Genomic DNA, 12,335 nt, shown 5'->3' on the forward strand with positions numbered 1-12,335 from the left:
AAAAGCCTTCCCAAAGTCCCAACTTTAAAAAACATAATCCTCCTTCTGGCACAGTCGGATAAAAATATAGATTTTTAGTTAGTTATTTTTTAAAACCTGGGCCAGCAGGCTATAAAAATATTTAATAATATTTTATAACAACATTACTTATGTAATAATTAGTTAATTTATTGCCAAAAATTTTTGGCAATAAAACTGGCCATTCTTCAAACCGTAACAGTATGGCACATCACTAGATGGTCACGTGACCAGCTTGCGTTTGAGAGCGCATTCACAGGTATGGTAATCAGTAATTTTTACTAAAAATTCAATTATATTTCGGTTATTAGCGTAGAAATAAGGTAATAATCAAAGTTGAGTTCATAAAATGTGTTGATGTGCGCGTTAACGAGGTGTGAACTTGTGTCGTGCGCGGTTATTTCACCAACAAAGACTCATTTTGATACCAAGAATGGTGCTCAAAGAATGGCGTCCCCCACATGTGCCGCTGGCCTATACAATTTCGTCTTGGATGTGCTAAAATCTGATGACGTGAGCTGTTGAAATGGCGTAAAGAAGTGAACATGTCTCAATTTTTCATGTGTTCCGGTTGAAATCAGTGCGCTTCATCCACTTTCTGACAATGCCCTTGCGGTCCACTTACAATGATTCATTGTCCTGATTTCTTCGAAAACTGGCTAAAGATTTCCTGTATTTCGCCGACCTAGGCACGGAGAAGCCGCGATCGTCGTTTTAGTCTAATTTCAGTGTGTTTTGGTGGTAAAAACTTGTCTTATCAATCGAGATCCGCCCTAATGTTTTGTTTACCAAATTTACCGCTTTTTCGAATTTGCCTTGTTGAAGTATTATTGATGGTGCTATTCCTCTACGAGTTTCCTTGACCGAGAGAATTATTACTACCCACATTTATATGCATTGTTATATCCAGTGGGATATTTACCTGTCCTGGAGTAAGTAAATAGGAGTGATAATAACCTCACAAAAAGCAGATTTAAAGCTTTGATTCATCAGCATTTCTTAGTAGATAAAGTGCTGAGTTCCAGCTAGTTTTGATGAATATTGCATGAATACAGAGTTCAATGAACTTTATGCTCTTGATACTTTGGGAAACTATTGTTTGTTTATTGAAAAGTTTGATGTTGCAAAATTAAATTACCCTGCTAAGTCAGTAGCAAATATTTCAATTTTTCCTCAATGCATCATAGTTAAAATTAGATTAACTGCCCAAAATGCAAATTACAATGATCACAATGCAATCTCACACACAACATACTAATTAGGGTCTTTTCTTATGATAACTTTAAAGTTTGATATATTTTAAATTGGAACAAAACACTTTGATACTAAAGAAAACATCTGTGTATGAAAAAATTAACTATCCATTGTATTTCATACTAATCTTGTACTAAAACTACCTACAACTATATTGCATATTAATTTGTGTGTGTGTTACTGCCCACACAGATTTTTATTATTATTCAAATAAGATGTAATGTGGTTCTAATTCTGAAACTGATTATAATTATTTATAGTTTAATTTACATGAAATTCTAACTGGTTAATGAAAAGTAAGAATCCTTCACGATGAAGAAACTTTGATAAGTTAGATCAGAAAAAAAATACTAACAATTTTGTTTATAACACATATTTAACTCTAACTTGCTGTTGGCTAATAGTAGTAATATGATTGTACTTTTCTGATAGATTATTATATGAATAAAACAACAAAAATTGATTCTACCATGGATTAGTAGAATCCTAAATCTCTTGATATGAGAAAGACATTGTTGTATAATCTATTCTAGTTGAAAGGTATTCCTTGCAATTTGCAATATGAAACTTAATTTTAGCTGTCATATTTTCATGATAGAAATCTAAACTTCGACGAGCAAGAGGCTTCTTAGTAAAAAAAAAACTAATCTAATTAAAATAATTCAGCAGCTACGCATTCAAAATTTAGTAAACGGACAGATTATTATGGTGTTTATTAGATTATGTATCATTAACAGTCATAGTAGTCTACCTGATAGCTTCTGTTTTGGCAGATAGCGAAAACTAATAACAATTTTATTTATTAGTCATTTCCTTTTACAGTCACATTCATATACAAATTCAAATCACCTTAGTGGCAGACCATTAATTGGTGGATCCTCCCACATTGCATTTGTTTTTGGATAAACCAGAAAGGTCATAGAGGAAATATAAATAGCTGTTACCATGTCTTATGAAATGCACTTTCTATTCTTGATGACATTAACAAATCAAATTGTCTTGAATAATTAGCAAGAACAGGTTTTCGATAAATAAATATTATGTCATTACTTTTGACTAAGAGACAGCAGTTAATTTCAAGTAGGTAGCATGATGCAACTGTAAATTTTTATCAGTCTCGAATAAAATGTATGGAAAAGCATTAGTCACAGCAAAAACCAATTCATTTGTGTGATTATGCTCAATAATGAAATACCAGTGTTATTATTAGGTCTTATAACCATAATCTTTGTTAATGAGCTATGAGGTCATTGTCAGATACATTTCATCCGTACAAAATGTTATCTGCTTTGTTTTGTTGCTTATCAGGCTGCACATACAATAGACCGATTGACTGTGATAAAGATGTTAATTACATAAACATTGGGCTTTTTCCTTTGTCTTGCCATGCCAATAAAAGTTGCTTGGTGTTGCCATGCAGAATTAAAATAATTTCTTGAATTTTTAACTCAATATTTAATTTTATAAGAATTGACAGCAACTGCATAAGCTTTATTTTGTATTGTTATATTAGACGAAATATTTAGATTTCTATCCTCAAAATAAGCTGTGCTTATACTATAGATTTTATTCTTAACTGGGTATAACGCTCTTGCTAATCTTACTAATATTTGCACCTCGCGCGATTCGAACCTTCGGCTGTCAAAGAACTAAGAAGCACGCTACGCGTCCACTCGGCTGTTAGCCCAAAATTCAAGGGCAGTATATAACTTCTAGGTTAGAGTGTTATTAGGACGACTTTATGGTAATACCTGCCTTATGCTTTGACTATACAAAGTCAAAGAAATCTTCACAGACTAAACTCCCCTCGTATGCATAAACGCTAACCGTCGAGTGCACTTTGATTGCACAAGTGCTTTATCATTGGCCCTCTGTAGATCTAGATTGGCACAATAGGCTCGAACATGCGTTATGTATGTACAGAGCACATGACACTATACACTTTAGTTGCAAAATCGCCCCTATTACGCTCAAATAAGATGCCAGTATTTACCTTGATGCGCCTTCGTCATTAACCGTTTATCTGAAGTGACGACCGGCGACTGGTTTGAACTTGTAAACTTATATCTCTTGACGTGTGAGGTAATAAATTATACCCGTTAGTTATTTATTATTATTAGTGATATGTTTCTATGTTCAGTTTTTTCCCGCGCTTTATTTTGGTTTAAGTATTATAGGATTGAAAGAAAAAGCCATAACCATCCTATATGGCTCATTCGAATGTCGGCTTTAAGTGCCCTCCTGAGTATGAAACCTCCTATTTTAAATTTGCTTAGTCCTTCCTTCTCTATTATCCTCTTAGTCCTTGTACACTGACAATATCCAATACTAGTATCCAATATGAGAGTACATTCTGCAGTTCCGATATTTTTTTTTGCAATACCGGAACTGCTCATTGCTAGTAAGATAGTCTTTATTTTGCGATTCTACAGAAATATGTGGGCTTTCTTTGGATTGAATTGTACAATGAGAATTAAACATTCTAAGGCTCTACCAAGGTCGTTCTCGCTCAAGCATGACAGCTACTAAGGGTGATAAACCCAAAAACAATTACCTAAATTCTTTTTGTAGACTTCTTCTTTGAATGTATCGATCTGTCTTAAAAAACAAAATGCAACCGGCTGTTTGATATTTAAAACAAGTATGCCGATGACGTCACCGTGATTACGCTGCGCCAGCGCATTTGTGACGATAACGGACCTAGTATTACGTATCGGCTTACACGGTACCGATTGGATACGCCATTTTTAGCACCATTATTGGGAAATTTTCAATTAAAATTGTGACATAATCACAGCGTTGGTTAAATGACTGTCTTTTTCGACAACCGGAGATCCCCGTTGATAAAAGATCAATAACTTTAGCTTTAAAGCCACCCGCATCTTATGGCGCAAGTACACTATGCGGGAAAGTGGCCGAGACGTAATAGTGTGAACATCATCTCGATTACTTTCTCCTTACCTGAGCGTCGCCCATACTTCGGTGTGCGATCTAGCGCTTCATCTCGATCAATTTTCCGCATAGTGTACCTGCACCATTAAAGTGGAAATTCGCGCGGTTTAAAAGTTATGCGCATCTATTATAAGTATAGTATAAGGTGATAAGGGCGACCGGAACTACAAACTAAATGGGACTAATATAAACTTCATTTAGGTTTTTTTATAATTGGAAAGTTGCAATATTCCTATCTGCACAAAACTTCTTAATTTATTTCGTCTTTTTTTCTCCAAGTTTTTCCGTTAAGTAGTAACTGCCTGTGACCGAACAGACAAGTGAGTGACCTTTGGTTTCCATTCACAAAGATGGAATTTTTCAGCAAATCTATGATGTAGAATACCTTCTAACTGACATGACATTACCTAAGCTAATTGTACCTAAAAATGGATTTCGTTTATTTGTGTTTGAAAGCCGGTTTCGGCAGAGTTAATAGAACGAACCCCACTCTTCCTGTGGATGTCGTAAAGTAATAGACTACCAAGGTATGAAGGTACCCATATGGGAACATAAGACCTCAACTTGCTTGGCCTCTTTAGAGGTCCATTCAAATCTTTCATTTGTCTCTGGAAAATAAGAGAACTCCTGCAGTGACTATACCTGATGGAAATTAGGTTTTGATACTTCACCCTGGAAATGCAATTTATATGGCAACCCTATATACTCACGTGGCTTACTAAACTCCTGACGCATCGATGACCAGATCTCAGTGTATGTAATATCAGGTTTTGAATTGCTAATCCAGACGCGCGTCAGTCCTGCATTAATTTGATTGACATTTGGATAAGTGACTGTTTCAGTTTTGTGAAGTGTGGTCATATTGCAACTTAAAAACGGTTGAGAGAAAAGGTGTTGTGGTCTTATTCTGAATTCATATAGTTCTTAGATAAATAAGTAATATCAATTGAATTGAATGTTTGGATTCGGAGCTAGACTTCCCTAAAAGTTACCAGCACATCTTGTGACATTTCACAATTAATATTGTACTTTACACTTGAAGTAATTGTGAATTCTGTCAGATTATAATTTGACGTAATTAGATTACAATCTAAGCCTAGGCGCAAACTACCGATTTTTGTCGGCCGATAGTTAAGTCGGGCAGTTAATCAGTATGGACATGTATGAAAGTGCGCACACACCGATTCTTCATACAAATTAAAATCGGGCCCAACTATCGGGTTCGAGTTAACAATTTCACGTTGACATATAAAATTCAACTGGAACTGGACTGGGGCTGGAAGACGTAGCGTGGGCAGGCCTCCTACTAGGTGGACCGACGATCTGGTAAAGGTCGCGGGAAGAGCCTGGATGCGGGCAGCGCAGGACCGTTCATTATGGAAAACCTTGGGGGAGGCCTTTGTCCAGTAGTGGACGTCATTTGGCTGAAACGAACGATACAATTCAACATCCTTTATAAACTAACTCTTCTTTGTTTTCTTCCAGCTGCTTGTAAATAGAGGCTGTAAATATAATTATAGCAAGTAAAGATGAGTTTGGGTGCACGCGCCACCAAGGGTGGTGCGAAGGCAGGCAAGGAGGGCAAGCACGCGCCAGAGAAAGGCAAGGGCACAGACAAACCACAGCCCAAGGAGAAGGTCAAGCCACAGGTCAGTCTATTCACTGTACAGGTCATTAATCACTTAAGGCTTCCACAGACCTAACGCGGGTCAGGAGCAGTGCGGGTAAATTGCAGCGCGGCAGTAGGCACACTGAAGGCAGCGCTGTTTGAAAGCAGTTGCAACGCGGGCGGTTGTCAAAAAATTCAATATTCGAAAACCGCTTTCAACGCGCTGCTACCGCCCTGCCTCCGGTGAGTCATGCTAATATGGCCGCCATAGTAATACAACAGAGCGGGCCCGCGCTCGCGCCGCTTCTGTCCCGCTCCCGCGCCGCCTGGTTTGTCGTTCGGCAGTTGCAGTGCGGCGCGGTTGGAGCGCGGGCCCGCGTTCATATTTGGTGTGACACACTTCAAATATTTTCTTGTATTATAACTTGCGCGGGCCCGCATTCAAACTGCGCTGCTACTGCCCTGCGTTTGGTCTGCCGAAGCCTTTAAAGGTTCAGCCAAACCAACGCGATTATACGCGATCAGCCGGCGCGCAGCGATGGCGATCAGACTAAATGCATTGATCGCCATGGCTGCACGCCGGCTAATCGCGTGTGATCGCGTTGGTTTGGATGAACCTTCAGGTCGGAACGCATTGGAACAGCGCAAGTCGCAACATATGCTAAACACACCTTATAAGAATTTTATGAAGTTTTGTGCCGCTCAAGTTTGGCCCGACTTTTCATAACCACATAGGTTGCTGCAGCTTCTTGCGGTTAACTTAAAAGAGGCTTAAAATTAGAGAAAAATGTTCAGTGAGAGACAGGAGGATGAAGCCAAAAATATATTGTTTCACTGACTCAATATTCAGATTTGATTTCGTGCTTCGTTTCTTAATTCGGACCTATCTGTCTCACTGTGGCCACCCTCTAAAGATCCTATTGTCGACCTAAACGTGAGTAATTCCAGGCCTGTTCATCTCCGCGAGTTTACATAGAAAACAAAACACGCACGATGGCCCACCTACAGGATACTATTCGACAAGGCCTCACATACGAGCGAACATTGACTCACGCACGCGTATTCTTGTGTATAATGGAAGAAAATAAAGAAAATCGTGTACTAAATACTGTGCAGTATTTAACTGCCTAAATAATAATAAAAACACAGAATGTACTTTTTTAAGTTGCCTCAAGACACTGAGAGGTAAATAAGTAGTNGGCTCTTCTACCAAGGTCGTTCTCGCTCAAGCATGACAGCTAATAAACCCAAAAACAATTAAATTCTTTTTGTAGACTTCTTCTTTGAATGTATCGATCTGTCTTAAAAAACAAAATGCAACCGGCTGTTTGATATTTGAAACAAATATGCCGATGACGTCATCGTGATTACGCTGCGCCAGCGCATTTGTGACGAAAACGGACCTAGAATTACGTATCGGCTTACACGGTACCGATTGGATACGCCATTTTTTAGCACCATTATTGGCAATTTTCAATAAAATTGTGACATAATCACAGCGTTGGTTAAATGACTGTCTTTTTCGACAACCGGAGATCCCCGTTGATAAAAGATCAGAACGTTAGCTTTAAGGCCACCCGCATCTTATGGCGCAAGTACACTATGCGGGAAAGAGGCCGAGACGTAATAGTGTGAACATCATCTCGATTACTTTCTCCTTACCCGAGCGTCGCCCATACTTCGGTGTGCGATCTAGCGCTTCGTCTCGATCAATTTTCCGCATAGTGTACCTGCACCATTAAAGTGGAAATTCGCGCGGTTTCAAAGTTATGCGCATCTATTATGATAAGTATAGTAGGTATAAGGTGATAAGGGCGACCGGAACTACAAACTAGATGGGACCAATATAAACTTAATTGAGGATTTTTTTTCCAATTGGAAAGTTGCAATATTCCCTGAACAAAACTTCTTAATTTCTTTCGTTTTTTTTTCGCCAAGTTTCTCTGTTAAGTAGGAACTGCCTGTGACCGACCGACAGACAAGACCTTTGGGTTCCATTCACAAAGATGGAATTTTCCAGCAAATCTATGATGTAGAATACCTTCTAACTGACATGACATTACCTAAGTTAATTGTACCTAAAATGGATTTCGTTTATTTGCATTTAAAAGCCGGTTTAGGCAGAGTATAATAGTACCACCCCCACTCTTCCTGTAGATGTCGTAAAAGACAACAAGGTACCCATGTGGGAACATTAGACCTCAACTTGCTTGGCCTCTTTAGAGGTCCATTCAAATCTTTCATTTGTCTCTGGGAAATAAGAGAACTCCTGCAGTGAATATACCTGATGGAAATTAGGTTTTGATACTTCACCCTGGAAATGCAATTTATATGGCAACCCTATCCACTCACGTGGCTTACTAAACTCCTGACGCATCGATGACCAGATCTCAGTGTATGTAATGCATCCAGGTTTTAAATTGCTAATATGGACGCGCGTCAGTCCTGCATTAATTTGATTGACACTTGGATAAGTGACTGTTTCAGTTTTGTGATGTGTGGTCATATTGCAACTTAAAAACGGTTGAGAGAAAAGGTGTTGTGGTCTTATTCTGAATTCATATAGTTCTTAGATAAATAAGTAATATCAATTGAATGGAATGTTTGGATTCGGAGCTAGACTTCCCTAAAAGTTACCAGCATATCTTGTGACATTTCACAATTAATATTGTACTTTACACTTGAAGTAATTGTGAATTCTGTCAGATTATAATTTGACGTAGTTAGATTACAATCTAAGCCTAGGCGCAAACTACCGATTTTTGTCGGCCGATAGTTAAGTCGGGCAGTTAATCAGTATGGACATGTATGAAAGTGCGCACACACCGATTCTTCATACAAATTAAAATCGGGCCCAACTATCGGCCAACTTAGGCCCAGAACAGACGGTGAAACGCAACTGCAACGAAACTGCAACTGCTAGTTACTTTTGAGTTGCATTTAAGTTTCTGCCATAGCGTCCGTTGAGAGACCATACACACATGACGCGACCAGTTTGAAACTTTCAGTTTCATTCATCAGAATCATCAGTTAGGCGGTTATCACACAGCGTGGGGCGACAGATTTAATCATTGTATGCTAGTACCTCAGTTTGTATAGAAAACACGCGCGGCACTTCACACTGACAACGCGTCCGCGCGCGTAATTTTTTATATGAAAACGCGGCGCAGTGTGATAACCGCATAAGTTGCAGTTGCGTTTCGCCGTCTGTTCTGGGCCTAAAAGTCGGTGGTCTGCGCTTAGGCTTAGGCTTACCTAAACCACAGTTATATTATAAATTGACAGAGTACAATTTTACCACTAATTTTATTACAACTTGTCTTTTTTGTTCCAGCTGCTTGTAAATAGAGGCTGTAAATATAATTATAGCAAGTAAAGATGAGTTTGGGTGCACGCGCCACCAAGGGTGGTGCGAAGGCAGGCAAGGAGGGCAAGCACGCGCCAGAGAAAGGCAAGGGCACAGACAAACCACAGCCCAAGGAGAAGGTCAAGCCACAGGTCAGTCTATTATTCAATGATCAATCTAACTAACACCTGATTTCCACCAAGGCGGAGCGGAACAGAGAATCAGAGAAGTGTTTGGAATAACCAATCAGATATCATTATTTTTACATCTCTCCGCTCCGCTTTGGTGGAAGGAAATGGATCGCGCGGAAAAGAGAGCGTGGACTCATTTTTCTTTAGAAATAGCGGCCGCCTGTGACTTCGTACGCGTGAATTTGATTTGATTTTTTTCAAAATCCCGTCTTAATGAGCACCTACGTTCTAAAAGGATGCATGCAAAATTTGAGACACCAGTTTCTGAGATTTCGTGATGAGTGTGAGTGAGTCAGTCAGTGACCTTTTGCTTTTATAAATATAAGATTTGACAGCGGTGGCGGCGCGGTGTGGAGCGGAACAGAGCGGTGCAGAGTGTGTTTTCCTTTCATTGACAGCAATAGACTGACAGAAATAAAGCCCGGTCCGTGAGCACGTAGAATTTTGTCCAATGACCCCTTGCTACCCATCCTTATCGCTCGCGCATAATTATATTGCTGTCGCGACTGTGCGACGGGCGCCCGCAGTGAGGGTGCGAGTGCGACAGCAACATAATTACGCGCGAGCGATAAGGGTGGGTAGCTAGGGGTCATTGGACAAAATTCTACGTGCTCACGGACCAGACTATAGTCATAGGAGTGAATATTGCTTATCAACACACTATCTTTTTGTTTCGCAGGCAACCACAGAACAGCTCCGGATGGCTCACATGATAGACCGTAAAAGCGAAGACGCTTCCGACGTCCGCAGAATGGTAAGTGTGTTTGTACTTAATTTTTTGGGTAGTAAAGATAGCTGGATGTAGGCCACTAATAACCGCGCGATGTGGAAATCATTAGGGAAGGCCTATGTTCAGCAGTGGACGTCCTGTGGCTGAAATAATGATGATGGAAGTAACTTTTATAATTTCTTATTTATCACTGTTTGGTTCCACTGACCCGATGACTGATGCCTTATAAAACTTTTTCTTTTATTATTTTTTTTGTCTTAGAGAACAGAGGTATCGGCAACAAAATCGACAAGCAAAACTGTCTCTAGTTACAAATTCTCTAGCCTAAGGATTTTAGACAAAATAAAAAAAATCTTTCTTTCAAATTGAAAATAAAAATCGCACGTCAAATTAACAGTTGATCTACAAAATTCGTGCTTATTTGATTTCAAATAACGATTGATGTACTGTTTCTTGTGTACTATCTCTGTATAATGAGAACATTACTCAATCCGCCACTCCATAACCACCTGTGGCGCGTACAATGTACATGAATGTGTTAATGTGAGAACATCAGACAATAGGGGTCGCTCCGATCGCTACTCGATTGTGGAAGGGACCATTACGGAGAAATGACCCGTTAATGTTGTGTATTTCACACATGGCTCTGGTGGAAGTGGGAAATTCTGTTTTGATTGTAACCTTAGTAGTGAAAATTTGCATTAAATTACAGTTAAAATTTGTAGTACATGTGCTAAGCAGCGAGTGTAAAGAAGTTCTATTGCCATCTATATTGAGATATATCATCTATAGAGTGGCTTCTTCTAGTCTTCTGTCATTTGGTCAGACTTAATAAGCACTTAAAGTTCCTGTCCTATAGGGCACTTTCGCTTTTGTTAGAAGCCCTGCTTATAAGCAGGGCCTTCAAAGTATGGAATCATATCCATTTATTTCACATGTAATGTAAGCTTGCAGTAAGGGCCTTGCCGGACTGGAGGATTGCAAGTGTTTTCTGTGGGGAGCAACGCCGCGGCATTTTGCAAGCATTTTGGCGACCGAAGTGTGCCCGCCGCTCCGGTTGCAATCCGCCAGTGTGGCAAGGCCCTTACTGATTTCAGATCGTTATTTACTTGCGCCCGGAGATATTGTAAAGCCTAGTCCGTGAGCACGTAGAATCCCGTCCGTATAATTACGCGCGAGCGATAAGGATGGGTAGCTTGAGGTCATTGGACGGGAGTCTACGTGCTCACGGACCAGGCTTTAGACGTTGCAAGAATCTTCATCGCGCATTTCTTACACCCTACAAGAATTTGAACTTTATGCTTCTAAGATACGGTTGAAAACTATTTATCCTTCGTGCCAGGTCCTTGAGTTGATGGAGATGACGTGTCGCACGGAGGAAGAGGTGTGTTCGGCGCTGCACGACTCCGACAACGACATGGTGGCCGCCTGCAACCTGCTGCTCGAGGAGAGCCCCAGGATACAGGTATAAAGGCAATGGGCAGGGCACATAGTACGCAGAACTGACGGCTGATGGGGCAGCAAGGTTCTGGAGTGGTGGCCGCGACCAGGTGGACCGATGACATCATAAAGGTAGCAGGAAGGCGCTGGACGCAGGCCGCTACCAACCGGGCAACATGGATAGCATTGGGGGAGGCCTATGTTCAGCAGTGGACGTCCTATGGCTGAGATGATGATGATGATGAGCTGCCTGCGCAGACATAAGAGGCGATTGTGGCGTGAAATAGCTAGCTATAGAACTACCTGTCTGGAAATCACGAGAAGTATAAAATATGAGCTCTCCAGGTGCTCAGATAGAGGTGATTTTAGCATATAAAGTAATGGAACTACCTCTCTGGCAAGTATGAGGAATGTTGGTCAAATTGAGTAAATGTAATNAAACTTCGCACACAAATTCACGCTTATAACTATGCTTATCTTAAAATAGTTACGTCAATTACAATAATTTAACCGCTTACAAAAGGGCGAAACACAAAATGGCGGAAATGGCAAAATGTGGGCATAATTGGCGAATGAAGGTGTTGCACGTAGCGTCGGTTTTCACGTGGTGCGGCAGATGGAACGAATGTTTTGCACAAACCATGAACAAAGTTGAACGAACGTGTTGTTAAAGTTCTCGCCGTCCTGCTTGCACTCGGTCTCGTTGCAAGTTTTGTGTCCTTTTCTTTCTTCGGCGATGGTCGACACCACAATCGGCACGAATCGGGTTTGCGGTTACAGCGCCACCTGGTTGCG

The 12,335-nt window shown here is 40.3% G+C and overlaps 1 protein-coding gene across 1 annotated transcript; it reads left to right on the top strand.

Moving 5' to 3' along the window:
- Nucleotides 1–9,136: 9,136 nt before the first annotated feature.
- LOC114355377 (protein lingerer-like) lies at nt 9,137–11,577 on the top strand. The gene is made up of 3 exons (XM_028308194.1): nt 9,137–9,331; nt 10,050–10,124; nt 11,443–11,577. The coding sequence occupies exons 1-3, from the start codon at nt 9,212–9,214 to the stop codon at nt 11,569–11,571; spliced, it is 324 nt and encodes a 107-aa protein (XP_028163995.1). The 5' UTR covers nt 9,137–9,211; the 3' UTR covers nt 11,572–11,577.
- Nucleotides 11,578–12,335: the final 758 nt, after the last annotated feature.

The sequence above is a fragment of the Ostrinia furnacalis genome, unplaced genomic scaffold (assembly GCF_004193835.3).
Source record: "Ostrinia furnacalis isolate ACB-3 unplaced genomic scaffold, ASM419383v2 OfSCF2395, whole genome shotgun sequence".
Classification (NCBI taxonomy): Eukaryota; Metazoa; Arthropoda; class Insecta; order Lepidoptera; family Crambidae; genus Ostrinia; species Ostrinia furnacalis.

Coding starts and splice junctions, on each gene's coding strand:
- LOC114355377 (XM_028308194.1), top strand. CDS start 9,212: ATGAGTTTGGGTGCACGCGCCACCAAGGGTGGTGCGAAGGCAGGCAAG. Junction 9,332..10,049: donor AGGAGAAGGTCAAGCCACAG/GTCAGTCTATTA, acceptor TTTGTTTCGCAG/GCAACCACAGAACAGCTCCG. Junction 10,125..11,442: donor CTTCCGACGTCCGCAGAATG/GTAAGTGTGTTT, acceptor CCTTCGTGCCAG/GTCCTTGAGTTGATGGAGAT.